The 15,392-nt window shown below is 36.1% G+C and overlaps 1 protein-coding gene across 2 annotated transcripts in view; it reads right to left on the bottom strand.

The window, feature by feature from the left end:
- Window positions 1-15,392, bottom strand: part of GPM6A (glycoprotein M6A) — a 138,024-nt gene that overhangs the window by 12,595 nt on the left and 110,037 nt on the right. For both annotated transcript variants that reach the window (XM_076336493.1, XM_076336492.1), the window contains exon 4: window positions 467-620. In XM_076336493.1, coding sequence (XP_076192608.1) covers window positions 467-620 — 154 coding nt within the window. The remainder of the gene's footprint in view (window positions 1-466; window positions 621-15,392) is intronic.

Below are 15,392 nucleotides of genomic sequence, written 5' to 3'. Positions count from 1 at the left end.
TGTTACTATTTGTATTGTCACTCTTCATCAAAATTTTTGCAAGCAGTGAATCTTGTCCTGTCCCGATTCCCCTCTAGGCTCTGCAGAGACAGATGATAACCTAGGATCTCCCATCTCCAAATCAGTGTCCTACCACAAGATTAACGAGTCATTCTCCAGATAAATGACTAATGAAGCATTTTAGACAAGTTCCAGCAATTCCAAAAGAGGAGACTAAACAGAAGCCCCAAGCCAAATTTTCAGTACTCTGGGAAGATGGACAATGTTGGTTCAATTTCGTCAGGCCTGGAAATGCAGTGCATCTCTAATATACTGCCTTGACCAGTGCGTAAGAGGATAGAAAGAGATGCTTAACAATTGTTTCAGAAATACTGAAACAGTTCATTTCAGATACATGGAAGAAAAGCAACGTGATGCTTTCTTTTGTGAAATCTTGCTTTATATTTAGTGCTCTTCATTCACATACCATACTGGCGAAGATCCAAGCAGAGATTAGCTCCATCCACTATGGTGGCATTTCGGCAAATGGTCCACAGATTGAAGTACATGTAAACAGGCAGAGAAGTGAAAGCTGTAACCCCAAGCCAGGCCAACATAAAGATGTATGTCAGCATAATAAACTGCAGTAAAAGAGGGAAAAACAAAACCAGTGGTAAGTCAGAACTTAACTGATACTCCGTTGCAAAAAAGGAACCACAGAGAAGTAACAAACGCATTTCTGACTGGTTTTGTCTTTTTCTGTCCTTATTTAAATCACAATTTTGGTCTGATAATCAATTCATGATCTGGTCAAAGTGAGTGATGGAGCACTAACATGACGTTTCTGAAGGACAAGCAGCTATGCTTCCAGAAACGCAAGCTGACTCCACATTCCTGTCACTCTTGGGCCTATGATTGATGCAAAGCACCACATCTGAAGTACAGACAGCTGCATGTTTTGTGAAGCATGTCTCTCCCTCTCTCCCATCGCCACTATTCCATAGTTAAGACAAGAGGCCACATGGTTGTTTTTTCCACTATCAATCATGATGCAAAAAAATCAGAATGAAATACTATAGGCTTTGCTTGCTTTTGCTTTTAAAACCTGGGTTATAATAAAAACGAGTGATTATCCATGGCTGCCACAGAATCTTACTGGCAAATCCATTTTGCATTGAACCAATGAGACAATATATTTGTCATTTTGCTACTGTATTTAGACATATTTGGGGTCTACATACAAGGGAATTCATCATTCGGAACAAACTAGGGTGCTTACCTCTGTTAATAAGAAACACATTAAATTACAAGCTTTGCAACATGTGTTCTCCAAAGGCTATGCATTTTCTTTCTTTAGCCATGAGCCTCAAGAGTATAGCAGCCTGCTAGCAGGAGCCATTGAACTCTACTTGCCTTCAGGGCCAGTAGTGATGCTGGCACACCCTGCTTCTGTAAATACGTACGCATGCTACATCACTACTCCGCTGCTAACCTAAGACGACTAGCAGACACATTCATCGATAACAAATTACCTTTTCATTTTATGCTGTGGAAAGGATATGAAGATGCTACATGGTTAAATGTGGAGGATAAGTCAGCCTCTAAATGTTGAATCCATATAGCCCCAAGATTTGATGGCTTCAGAAATGCTGATGAATCTAAACACATTACTGAAACAAAAAAATTTCAGCACACTAACATTTTTGTAGCTGCTTACCATAGAAAAACATTGACTCTGAGACTAAGAAATAAGAGCTATTTTTGAAAGCTGAATAAGCTGGTCCACAATCTGCTTAAAATTAAACCTTAAAGAGTAAATAAGGGGAAAATAGAAGACATTTTCCAGTTCTTTTTTAATGTAAGAGCTCTCATATCAAGTGATAAAGGAAAAAGCCTAATGTAAATACAGATTTTATTTATGGAAATCAGATAAGGTCAGACTCAAAAGGGTTGTAAATGGTAGTAAAAATTGTTAGAGGGGTGGCTTGTCCATGTGGACTTGATCAGGAAAAGCAATCAAAAAAAATAAAAGGTTTGAATTTTAGGTGAGGTAGTTTTATTACTTGGGAGGTATGGGATGGACATTCTCAAGCAATATTAGACAGACCCTAATTTGATTTACTTTAACTCACTTCCAAAGAATATTAAATAAAAGCCACTTAAATTCTGAGGAAGTGTATTTACATAGGGATTTAATGTAGTTTAATTAATCCAGTTTAAAATTCAAGTCAGATTAATTTTCCTGATTGTCCCTAGGTAGATGAGTCTTTCAGCAGCAGTTTGAAAAGCTGGAGAATTTATAGCACTAAAAATAATTATCAGAAGGATGCAGGAAAGTAAAAGATAAAGTTGAACAAAGAACAGAAGTATTCTGTTTAATACTTTGGGTTCTGCTTTCTATAATTTTCTTTATTTAGTACTCAACACTTCAACTTTACCTGCCAGTTGGTTAGTTATGAACCATTTTAACTTCTCCCTTAACATCAAACTAGTTTAAAAGGGAAACTGATGTGTCTAATTTATGTTTCAAGATTTTTGAAAATGTATTCATGCAGGTAATGGCTGTCTTCCTTTCCAACTTTTCCCAAAAACACACTTACTAGAAAACCAACTGATAAAATAGAGAAAGTGATAGCAAAGTCTATAATAAATATACACCCTTAAATGTTACAGTAGACTTTTCTGTGTGTCAGTTGCTTTATATATCGGAAATTCTATTCCAACTATTGCAGAGAAAACAATCGATACAAGTAAGTACTGTTCTGTACACACTCCTATTTATTTTTCATTATTGCTCCTTTATTGTTTTCTTTTTTTTTCTCTCCGTATAACAGTGTTAAAGCTAATGAGACAACATCTGGTTCAACCCCAGGCACTCATTTACAAATAATTACTTGGAAAATTACTTGGAAATGTAGATTCACTTCAGGGCTATGAATTCCCAACTAAAATGCTCTGTCTGATCTTAATTTATTATCAAGCTAAAGAGTTGTACTCAATTTTTCTAAAGCAGGAGCAAGAAATAAGAAAGAAGGCTCTCTGTGTGTTCTCAGTACAGCCTTTAAATTCTCAGTTTACTATATTCTAAAAGTATTCTAAAGGTAAAACCAGCCTCCTAGCTTACATTCTATGAGTTTGCCAAAACCAGGTAAGTCTGAGGCCTTATTTTTAAGCCTTCTTCTGGAATTTCTGAACTAAATAATACTTAATAAATTTAGTACATGTCTCAGTGCAGTACATGCATAGTAATTTAATGGAGAACTAAATATTTGATATTAGTTATATTACTGAACCCTAGTAACTGTTTTTAAGACTGGGCTCCACACAGATTCAGGAATCTTCCTATTCTGTGATTACCACCAAATGGAGGAAAAAGATCAGCCCTACTATGAGCATTACAATTCCTATTTAATAGCTTTTTATTTTCTGATGTGTAGTAGGGATGAAACTCGCTGTAGCCTTGCTTGCTTAAGAAGCTTGCTTAAAAATCTGTACTGAGATTATACAAAGCATTGGTATAGCAAAGAGGGAAAAAACCAGAGCTTATTAGCCTCTAAAAAAATCTGCCTTGGGCATAGAATAAGAGCAGGAGAAATCTGTCAGATGATGGCTGCTGGGAATCACAAGAGCTGCCTTCTTAGAGAGAATTGCCTGCTTGTTTATGGAAGGGATACTCTTTTAAAAACATGAATCTGTTTGGTTGAGTATCTCAGAAAAAGTGAATCAAAGACTGATTTCATTTTAAAAACATATCTTAGAAAAGGAAAAACTTTATTTTTCCTCTTTCAGTCACTTTTGACTGAAGAGCCAGTGGCCAATGATATGCCCAAATGCATGTCATAACACCAAGAAGACAGGGGGAAAAAAATAGAGAAATTTCCTTTGTTTCATGTAAGAATAACTAAAATGCAAAATTTCATGTTAAATCACTTGGTAGCTATGAGTTATCCCTGGAAGCTGCTATCACTGATATCAGTGAAGCAAACCACAAAAATGTCATCTGGGCAATAATACACTTTCTGCTGTTGGGGCAGTAAAAAGTAAAAGGTTAACCTTGCACAAGTTATTCGTTTCTAGCAATAGGAGGTGTTAGCTTATGAATTCTTGTCATAAAGGAATTAAATTGTGATTTTTTTTTTTTTTGTAAACCACAGGTGAAGGACTAAAGTATTTTTTTAGATAATTTTCTCTGCTATTACAATCTTCCCTCTTTGCTCTAGAGACCTTACAAAAAATGCTTAAGGAGCCTGTTCACTCCAGGAATTAAATTCAGAACTCAGTCTCCTGAGATTCAAAGGAATCTTTCTCCTTTGAAGTAGCATTCTGCTACGTGACAAGCCAAAGAGTTATGAAATAGCAGTACAGCATCTTAAAGAGGTATCACAGTTTGTTCTTTAGTATGCTATGTATTGCGTTGGTAGTGAAAATTACTTTCTCTGGTCAGTTCAATTTTCACTGTAAGAAGCCAAACACATAAACCCAAAACAAACTGGAAGTGATAGTGAAATTCGTCTATCTAACAGATCATGAAGATAGAAGTTCACTAATCAATTCTCAGTTCACATTGGGAAAGAATAGCTAAAGTAGATAATTATTTGAACAAAACAAATCTTTAACCTTTGTAGCGGTTAATTTCTTGTACCAACACAATGGCTGGTAAAACCCTCTTGCCAGATTTTATAAGCTTTTCAATGCCAGTAATGGCTTTCCTGAATCATAAATTATCAAAGTAAGCAAATCATCAACCCTTCTGGAAAGATTTTTTCATAAAATCTGTTGCACAGCTCAATGTCAGGAAGTAGAGATTTCAGAGCGTGTTCTGAAATGGTATGTATACAGCACAACAGCTTTCGTGGTGGTCATAGCCAGTTGAAATCCTGCTTCCACTTAAAATATTACCCAAATCCTAGCTATTTTGATAAGATCAAGATTTCAGTTACTGCTTTCTTTTTAGAATTTATGGGTACTGGTCCCATGAAAAGCACATTCATTGAATTTCAAACACTATTCTTGTTCTAGTTTTGTTATAAATATTTTAATACCCCTGAAGAAACATTGTATGATTGCTTCAGTGACCCTAGGGACAGAGACAGTGAAATCATATCTGAAAGGTACTGTTACTACAGAGAGATGGACTGAAATGGAAACAAAGTAAACTCCAGTCATTTTATTGTATGAGGACACTGCTGCTTACTACAAAAAAATTATAGAGAAACTTAGCAACAAATTCAGAAGTGCCTGAATAAAACTTAACTCCAGAAACCTCATGTTGCCATGTAATTTTATCTTTGTTCCAAACCACTCAGCACTTACATTTACACTTCCTCTCAATTTAGTCATGTACCTATTTTATATGAACTCCCTGACTTGAGCTCTCAACCCAGAGAGTTGTAAGAAGACGTACACCTTGCTGTGTTTATGTCATTTAGACTTATTATCCTATGACATGCACACACAACTTCATTGTTTATTTTCAGCTTGATGATGTAAGAGGTTCCTTCCAAACCTCTTCACAGTCTCAGAAATTCTCTTTGACAGTTTTTGCCAGAGATCAAAACTGCAGAGATCACATACCTCCATCCTGCCAACAGCCTATTATGTTTCACTATGAAACCCTGCCAGTGCAGAACATCACCTGAAGATGAGCCCAGGGTTAGCCTGGCTGTCTCTAACTGGAATACTGGGAGGCACCTGACCTCCGCAGTGCATTGGGTAGTCCTGGTTCTGGGTGCAGTTTCCCAACTGCATGTCAGAACAAGACCCTGCGTGTCATTTGACGGCAACTCAGAAGCATGAACAGGAAGATCTTTTCAATTTTTTCCTGAATTGCCCTGTCTCTCTAACGTCACGTTCACATTCAATGGTCTATAGATTTGATTTCAATACTAATAAAAACTTATTTAGCTTTAGCACTTTGCCCAGCTTTAAATTCATAAATGACCTTTGGCTTTCAGGACTTCTGCCTCAGTCTTGTCCATTTTTCCTAGGAGAAATTCTTCTGAATTAATGCTACTCTCTCCTTACCCTGTGTACATTCTGCATAAACACATTTACATACTCTTTTTAAATTATTCATTGCAGCCGCATCGTATTTTCTCAAATGCTGAACTTTGTCTTGACGAAGTTGTACTGATAGAGTGCATAGTTCTTTCTGCAGTTTACAAGAAGTCAGACATAAAAGTACTACATGTGTTCCTACCACAGACCTATTGTTTATTTGCATTCAGTTTTCTATAATGCAGGGTTCTGCCTACCACCTTACATCTACAGTCCAGACTCAGTAACCTCCTTTGATCAATAAACTTTTATCATAGATTAGTGTAAATATTAGGTATTTTGTTCCTGTTCACAGTCGGTATTCTTACACTACAGGTGTTTAGGTAGTGGTAGTTAGGTAGTAGTTAGGTAGTTACTTTTGGGAGGTTCAGAATTCATCCAACAGAATTTTGCAATTTTTGTACATTTAAAGAAGAATCTCTACATAAATACTTCAACCTCTTCCCAATGTTTTTTGCAACAGCATCTTAAATGTATAGTTCCCCTTATGCAAATACTAGAGAGAGCAAGTGGAAAACTTGCTGAGTTCCTCTGTGTCCTGGTTTCGGCAGGGATAGAGTTAATTTCCTTCCTAGTAGCTGGTACAGTGCTGTGTTTTGGATTTAGGATGAGAACAAAGTTGATAACGCACCCATGTTTTAGTTGTTGCCAGGTAATGCTTACACTAGCCAAGGACTTTTTAGTTTTCCATGCTCTACTGACTGAGAAGGCTGGAGGTGCACAAGAAGCTGGGAGGGGGGCACAGCCAAACTGGCCAAAGGGACATTCCATACCATGTGACGTCATGTGCAGTACATAAACTGGGAAAGCTGGCCAGGGGGGCCGCTGCTCGGGGACTGGCTGGGCATCGGTCGGCGGGTGGTGAGCAACTGCATTGTGCATCGCTTGCTTTGTGTATTATTATTATTATTATTATTATCATTTTATTTCAATTATTAAACTGTTTTTATCTCAACCCACGAGTTTTTCTCACTTGTGCTTTTCCAATTCTCTCCCCCATCCCACCGGGTGGGGGGAGTGAGCGAGCGGCTGTGTGGTGCTCAGTTGCCGACTGAGGTTAAACCACGACACTCTGGAAAGGATTTTAACATTGCAGAAGCTAAAACAGCCTTTGCTGCTTAATTAAAAATGCTGGGCTGTCTAGAACCAGCAATACTATTCTTATTTATTTAAATCTAAATAAATCATAATGTTTTCTTAAGTGGTCAAACGAGAATTGAAAAAATTATACAGATGTCTTTAAACTCATTGATGTATCAATGCTTAATATGTTACAGATCATTCTTTGCCACCCTAGCCAACCTCTCTTGGTATTCATACACCCTCTTCTTACACACAGCATGAAATCTAAATATGTTTAAGAAGGACTGTTAAGCAGTTTGCAAACAAATGGCCTCCTCTAACATTCTCGTTTCTGTGCTAACTAGCATCTCCTACACTGATGCCTCATTCCTGAACAGAAGTAAAAGATGAAGCAAAAGTATTTCAAACTATCTCATTTTACATATAATGCTGCTGGAAGAAAGAGACTGATGTTCTGATATTACCACTAAATGCACTATAAATCACAGAAAATACACAGTTAAAAAGTCTTTTCTTGGTCTTTTTGCTTGGTCTAAAATATCACTCTCATTGCTAACAATCACTTGTTGGACATTTATTATTGCCTCTACAAAACAGATTCATCCTATCTCCCCCTCTGACATATTATATTCCTAGGCACAACTCCAAGAGTCTTGCTGAAACATGGATACATTTCATGCTATGCTATTTCTGTCATGTGGTTGATCCTTCTTGGCTTGCATTCAAATCAACTGCTTCAAGAGGAAAAAAAAAAAGCCAATTATCGTCCAAATTTCTCTTCATAGCAGAACAGACTTCTCAGGTTTGCTTAATTGCAATTCGTCCATATACTAAATACTAGCTAAATACTAGCTTGAATGTGACATTCCTTAGATTGTTAAAATCTATTACCAGAAAATTATTAAATCCCTGAAATTTTAGATTTTGAAGCATCCATTTTATGGAACTGTTTTGTTTGTGTTTTTTTAAACATTCTCCTTCTACAGTTTTAGATGGATGAAAATGATTTTGACAAAATTAAAGCAATTCTCACTGTTACTTTCTGCTTTTTATCAGCACATACATTTTTCTAAAATTTCCTTTAAATGTGTATTTCAAGGTTGACATATTCTACACATGATGTCTATTGCTTTGTAACTAGATGCCTATAAAAAGCTGGTTTACTTTCTGATTTACTCTGAATTGATTTACTGGTAGCAGTGGGGGAGGAGATTTCCACAGCTGCATCAGAAATACAAAAACAAGATTCTCCAACAAATTGATTAATTTTTTGAAACTTTGCTTCATAAACAAATCCACTAACTATCAGAACATACTCAGTTCAAAGAAGATGGCTTTGCATTGATGGAAGACTAGGTTTTCCCCGAAGATTTTATAATTTATCTTTTCGGTACTTCCTTATAAACCAATTATACTAAATTTTTTTATTTCTGAATCTTCTTTAGAATGTTGATGGTTTTGTAGCATTGTGCTGCTTAAAGTTGTTAGCATTAGTTATTTTATATGTCCTCCAGGCAAAACTATCATTTTTGTAGTCCAACAGGCTTCTGAAGTTCTACAGAGAACATTGGATCTTACGTGCTATTTAACAGCAGCAGAATTTCTTATTTAATTTTACAATCTTGCAGATAGGAATTACTTTTCTCAAAATGTGTATGCTTATATTTTCACATTCTCAAAGTTTTCCTACTCCTTTTGTTTTCCTTTTTGGCGGTGTTTCTAACACTTTGATGTACTCTATGGGAATATAACTAAGCTATCAGGTTTGTATTTAAATGTGATTACAGATAAATAATCTGATTTTAAAACTGTTTTTTTAAAAAATTGAGTAGATACCTTCATTAAATACTGCTGCTTCATGGGTTCTTCAGACTGTGTTCATGCCACATAACTATTCAATTCAAAGACATAAAATATGAAAAACAATCAGTTCCATCATGAATGTAGGCAGGTCCTAGTAGTAAATTTTGTAGGTATTTTGCTTCCAAATTGCTGATAACCTATTTATAAAAAACCATGATCTATACTCTAATGGTTTTCAGTGATGACAAGTTTTCTACACACAGAAAAAGATAACATCCAGCTGGGAAAAGACTGCACTATACAGATTGTTTACATTTTTTGCATTGCCAAGACTGCAATTTTTGTTCAGGAAGTTTGCATGATCTATACTTGGGAACAAGACAGTGAAGATTAAACTAGAAAGCAGAAATAAATAATACTCTTGTAACTTCTCTAAACAGATGTGTCACTCAAAGTGAATGCTTGGCTGTCAAAAATAAGAACATGTGTTCTTTCCCAGTTTTTTCTTAACGGGGCTTAAGAAGCCTATGAGAGAATCAAGGGGTAGGGACCTTCCTTTCTCATTTGCTGTCTTGCCAAGCAGTGAAAGTCAATAACATGGCTTTTAATCAGCCAGGGGATTCTAAAAATGTGGCCTTAAATGTTAAAGCTCTTCAGCTGAAAGAAGTATTGATAAAAATACTCTGGTTTGCTAAGTCTAACCAGTTTAACTTGAATGCTAGTCATCATGCACGAATAAAAGGATACAAGCAGTGAGGGGATAAATTTACAAGTTTTCCTCCTTCTTCCTGGGCAAGCAATACCAAAAAATATTTACAATGGTAACTATGAATTTATAAGGCATCAATAGGAAGATGCAGTTGATATGAAGACCAAAAAGCTGTATATAGTTTCTGTGGATTTTGGGGATAGTAACTTTAAATGGGAGAACTGACAAACAAGCCGTCTAGAAACCATTGGGAGTGGATAAAGGACACATCTTTGACCATAAAATTGTGAATTTATGATAAAGCCACTGACATTCACAGGTTTAAATAACTATAAAAAGAGTAAGATGTCTAGATGCAGTGAAAAAGAACAAGGCAGCCAGGTGAGAACAAGGCTCAGGGAAAACTGTGATCATCCGATGAAGCGTTCAAGTTAAAACTGAGAAGGATTATCTGAACCTGGGGGAAATAAAGCTATCATCCTGAACAATTTATGATGGTTCAGAATAGAAAGGTAGAGCCCATGGAGAAAGTGTAATGGCTCCCACAGTCAAGCACACTTAGGAAATGTATGACAGCACATTTTCAGAAAACAGTTTCATTTATAAAAATACTTATTGACTGAGCTTACATGCCAAGGAAAAACTCTGTTCTCGATGTGAAAGACACACTTAGAGCACAATCTGAAGCAAAAACATTTTGTCCAGTTGATCACCAGCAATAAAAATTTTGTCAGTGAACAACAAGACCAATAGAAGCTGAGAAGCTGCTGGCAAGGCATATTACAATGTCTGGCACACTCCTCTATTAAAGGAAGCAATGAACACTGCAGTCAACAAAAGGACTGTGTATAAAACACATGGTAAGTTATGTGAGAAGAGGAATGATCAGATGAAAGAGTGATTTGATAATGTGATAACCTTGAGTGAGAAAATCTGGAAGTATAAAATAAAGAAAAACAAAACAACCTGGCCAGATTACAAAAATAAGATGGATCAAAAGTACAGTCAGCATCTAGAAATATGTAACAAAATAATTTCTGTGCTCACTGCAAAAGATTTCTAAAAGTATAACAGAGAAAAAAAAAGTAATAACTTGCATTCTTTTTTTTTTAAGAAACTGTATGTAGATTAACAATGTAGTTGGGAGAGTAATGGCATAACGATGAGAGATTCTCTTAACCCCTCAGCTGAGTTCTGAACTATTGCTAGGGCTTGTCCTTCTTATTTCAAGAACAAGCACGGAATATTATAAGGAACCCAGTCCTCTAAAAAAATTCCAACACTGATCTAGTATCCAGAAACCTATAAAATTGTTAATATGTTTTATTTTATTTACTAACTCCAGCAGTGTTTAGATAGCAAATGTTATTCACCTAAACTCCAATTAAAGGGACCAAGCAGGATACATCCTACTAAATTTAGATAGTTGACTGAAGTGCTTAATATAAAAGACCTAACTTAAAATACTTGAGGGTTATTCTCTTTGCAGAAAATAGGACAGTCTCAGAAAAGTTCAGCTCATCTGAGAAAGTCTCTCTAACCCTCTCTCTCCTTTAACTACTGAAGGAGCATAAGCCCTTCTCTTGGCAACCTTAGCAACATTCCTAGTTAGGCGGGATACATCTGTGTCACAATATATTCCCTCTGAAATTAACTTCTCCATCAGCTTCTGGGTCATTTGTGGCAATAATTCGTGATTCTGGTTTTTAACTATGCAGTCTGAAAGGTCAGACCACCATATGAATCTCACCTTCCCCATTTCCCATGTCAGTGTCTGAAACTACTTAGGGCATTTGCTACTTAACATGTATGGGGACAAGAGTTTTGTTAGATGCTTTCCTTATTTAAGATTGGATTAAGGGATTCTAGACCCATAAGTACATGGGTCTCTCCATGCTGTCTTGGAGAGAAGGGTCTTTACTTCTCATAAATGAAGAAGCAGTGGTATGAAGCATTCTGCATTTCTCAGACACAGCAGTATTCAATCAGAAGGAAGGCCTCTCTGCCTGTCAGCTCAGCATTTTGCCACCAGAATATCCAGATATGGTATCTGATTTTCAGAAATGAGAGCTTCATTTCTAGCATTCAGAAATGATGCATCTGTTCTGGGTGGGAAAGCCAGCTGAGCCTGCACTGAACTCTGTTCCTCTTGTTACACAAAGAATCAAATGTCAATATGATGCAGTTTCACTGCCTATAGAATAACTGGTCTGGTAAGGGCAAGATGAAGCGACAAGTTCACATCCCTTACAGATGTTTTTTTCAAAACATTCGCGAAGCTTCCATGGTTCTTCTTGCAAAATAAAATCTGGAAATATTTTGGAAAGTTCAAGTTTTAGTTTAAGCACTCAAGAAGCATGGGTCAAATAGCACATACGTATTCAGGTAGCCAAAATAATTTTCAAAGGCAGAAAAATCCCTTTCACTCATTAAAAGAAAAGGTTCCTAAATACTAAAGATAGAGAAAATATATTAGTCAGTGCAACTTAGAATATAAAACATCTTTCTCTAGAGCCTTAACATGTTTCTTTTAAAAGGTAAGATACAAAGAAATAGAAATACAACTGCCAGGATGAAATCTTTGTCCAATGTTTTCTGATGAAATGAAAAGAGCTGCTTTCCCTTTTCATAGCATAAAATTTTCATAAGGGTAACACTTTTCAAGGAAAAAAAAGCCTCATTTGTGTTTCTTTCTTCATGTTTTTATTGACTCTGTAAGCAGACATTCTAAAACAAGGTGTAAATGAGGCTTTCCATGATCAAGCTAGCTGAATATAAATAGGAAGGGTATTAAATGGCAAATATACAAACAGCGTCACAGTTGGCTTCAGGCCTGTCTCCCATTCCTCACTAATCATGCCGCAGCACAATTATATATAACTGTTTATTTATTTCTCTAAAAGCATGTTCAGGCATTGAAAAATGAAGACTAAGAACACAGCCATCCCTCCTTGAATGTGACTGGCATTGTTATACTGCTTTTGTTTTACTTTTCACAGTAAATTAATTCTGAAAACACTGCCAATGAGACTCTTCACTGTCACTTTGACAGGCCCTCTCTCAGATCTGAGAGGGTACACTCCACAGCAGCACTGGCATGACTTGGATGCTAAGCATCTGAATGCTCATATAGGCTGATTAATCAACTATAAAATCACTGGAAAGGTTAGGCTGAGCTATTTCTTTTTCCATTACATGGGTGAAAAAAATTCCTTTTGCCCATGTAGAGCTAGCGAGTGAGCTAGTCACAGTGAAGGAGGGAGGTCAGGAAGGGCACATGAAAAGTTTCTGTAGATGTTGGCTTTTGTCATTCTTAAAAGTCTGCTTTTCAAAGAATAATTTGATAAGAAAGAGAAAAATATTTTACTTTTCAGATTTCCAGTGAGAATTATAGCTTGTCCAAACAAAGTTAAAATGAGCTTTTCCTCCTTGAAATTTTTTTTTTGTTGTTTTTTTTCCTCCATTTTCCTAATAGGTTTAGTCACAGATGTAATAAATATGCTCATGCAAAATATTAATGAGAAGTAATTGGTGACAATGGTAAAGCAGAAGGACTTCATTTTCAGACTTTAACATGCTAAACTGGTATTTAGAAAGACATTAGCAAATATGATGTGAAATCATAGTCACAATTGGATTTTTACAAAGGTATTTTTGATGTGGAACAATTTTGTCACTTTAATTCTTCAAAACAACAAATATCCTCTGTGTACATTTCTGTTAGTATTAAGGTATTGCTAAAAGAAACCAACTGTTTAGTCTTTGACAGCTTAGATTTTAATGTTTACAAAATTACTATCTGAAAATTTTATACAAGGAGGCTTTCTTGCAACATGTAGTATCTGCCAATCCTCTTCAATAGCGTTGTCTCATTTTGGCAACTGTACATAACAAGATTTATTACAGCAAATTTGCATAGCAATAGAACAATCTGGGCTTGACACACAAGGGTACTGATTAGGTTCAATTTACCTCTCCAGCCATCTTTTTGTTGTTCTTAGAACTTACTTCTTCATATCATTTCATGATTTAAGGAACCGAATAAATTATAAACATATCACTGCTGGACTGAACTATTTTCTAATTCCAAATTTTTTTTTTAATGTAAACTGTTATTTGTCCCTTAAGAATTTTAAATAAAAGATAATCAAAATAAACCTAGTCAAAAAGGGTAACAAGTTTTAATTGACTGTTGTGGTTTAACCCGGCAGGCAGCTAAACACCACACAGCTGTTTGCTCACTCCCCTCCGAGTGGGATGGGGGAGAGAATCATGAAAAAAAGAAGTAAAATTCATGGGTTGAGATAAAGACAGTTTAATAGGACAGAAAAGGAAGGGAAAATAATAATAATAATAATAATAATGATAAAAGAATATACAAAATAAGTGATGCACAATGCAACTGCTCACCACCCACCAACCGATGCCCAGCCAGTCCCCGAGTAGTGGTCGCCGCCCCGCGGCCAACTCCCCCCAGTTTATGTACTGAGCATGACATCACATGGTATGGAATATGCCTTTGGCCAGTTTGGGTCAGCTGTCCTGGCTGTGCCCCCTCCCAGCTTCTCCCTGACAGGGCTTGAGGAACTGACAAGTCCTTGACTTAGTGTAAGCACTGCTTAGCAACAACTAAAACATTGGTCTGTTATCAACATTATTCTCATGCTAAATCCAAAACACAGCACTGTACCAGCTACCAGGAAGAAAATTAACTCTGTCCCAGCTGAAACCAGGACATTGACAATAATACTGTATATACTGTCTTAACTCTGAAACCTCTAGAGCACAGAAGCAAAAGCCAGAATAATAACCCAAAATAGCTCCAGACATTTGTATAGCAATCTTACTGATATATCATCAGAATAAGACAAGCAATGAAACTGCAGATTTTCTTCTTTTCCAGGGAAAAGAAAAAACTTCCACTAACTTCAAGAATAATAACAACACTGTATTTAACTCAAAATAACTGATGACTTATTTTAAATGTGATCATAAGCAGTATACAGCCTCAACCTTAGCTGCACAATGTATATCAACCCAAGGTTTCTTAAAGTAAAACACAAACATTACAAATTACTGATGAGGAAAGTAAAATGCTGAAGGAATTAATTTTATGAATCATTAATGATAACAGTGTTATTAACCACAGAATAGATGCTTAACTGTTCATTTCTTCTAGACACGTACTACAGAATTACAGTTTATACTGCAAGGGCATCAAAACTGCGAGAGGATGTAGCATTGCTCTGCTGCAATACTGAGGACAGGCATTTATGGGAGCTGTGAAGAAAAAATAATGTTCTGAAAAATTTGCTACTCTGTACAGAATTTGAACTAGCTTAGTAGGTTCTCAGTGAATATAGATTAGAGATTTCTTGCCAGGAGATGAAAGCAGTGTTGGTATAAGCAGTGATTGTTCTTTATTTAAAATGTTCCCAGTCTTTATTTATATATTTATTTAAAGGCTTTAAAACAATTCTTAGTTGAAGTCCCAAAATCATATAATGACATTTGACAGGAACAAAAGAAAAAAAGATGAAAAAGCAGCATTACTGTGGAGCATGTTACATCTATGTAGGGGTGGCATACATGCCGTATTCTCCACTTTCCAATGTGTAGATTATCTGTGGTCAGTTTAACCTTAAATGTCAGGATATCCAAAATACTAGTTTCGATAGTCTTTAGTGTGACTGGAAGATATTCTCTATTGCCGATATTTGTTCCTAGTCTGTATTTCAGCTTAATAAATGTTGACGTTTGT

Source organism: Aptenodytes patagonicus, chromosome 4 (assembly GCF_965638725.1).
Source record: "Aptenodytes patagonicus chromosome 4, bAptPat1.pri.cur, whole genome shotgun sequence".
In the NCBI taxonomy this organism is placed as follows: domain Eukaryota; kingdom Metazoa; phylum Chordata; class Aves; order Sphenisciformes; family Spheniscidae; genus Aptenodytes; species Aptenodytes patagonicus.
This window is presented reverse-complemented; position numbering and strand designations above follow the sequence as displayed.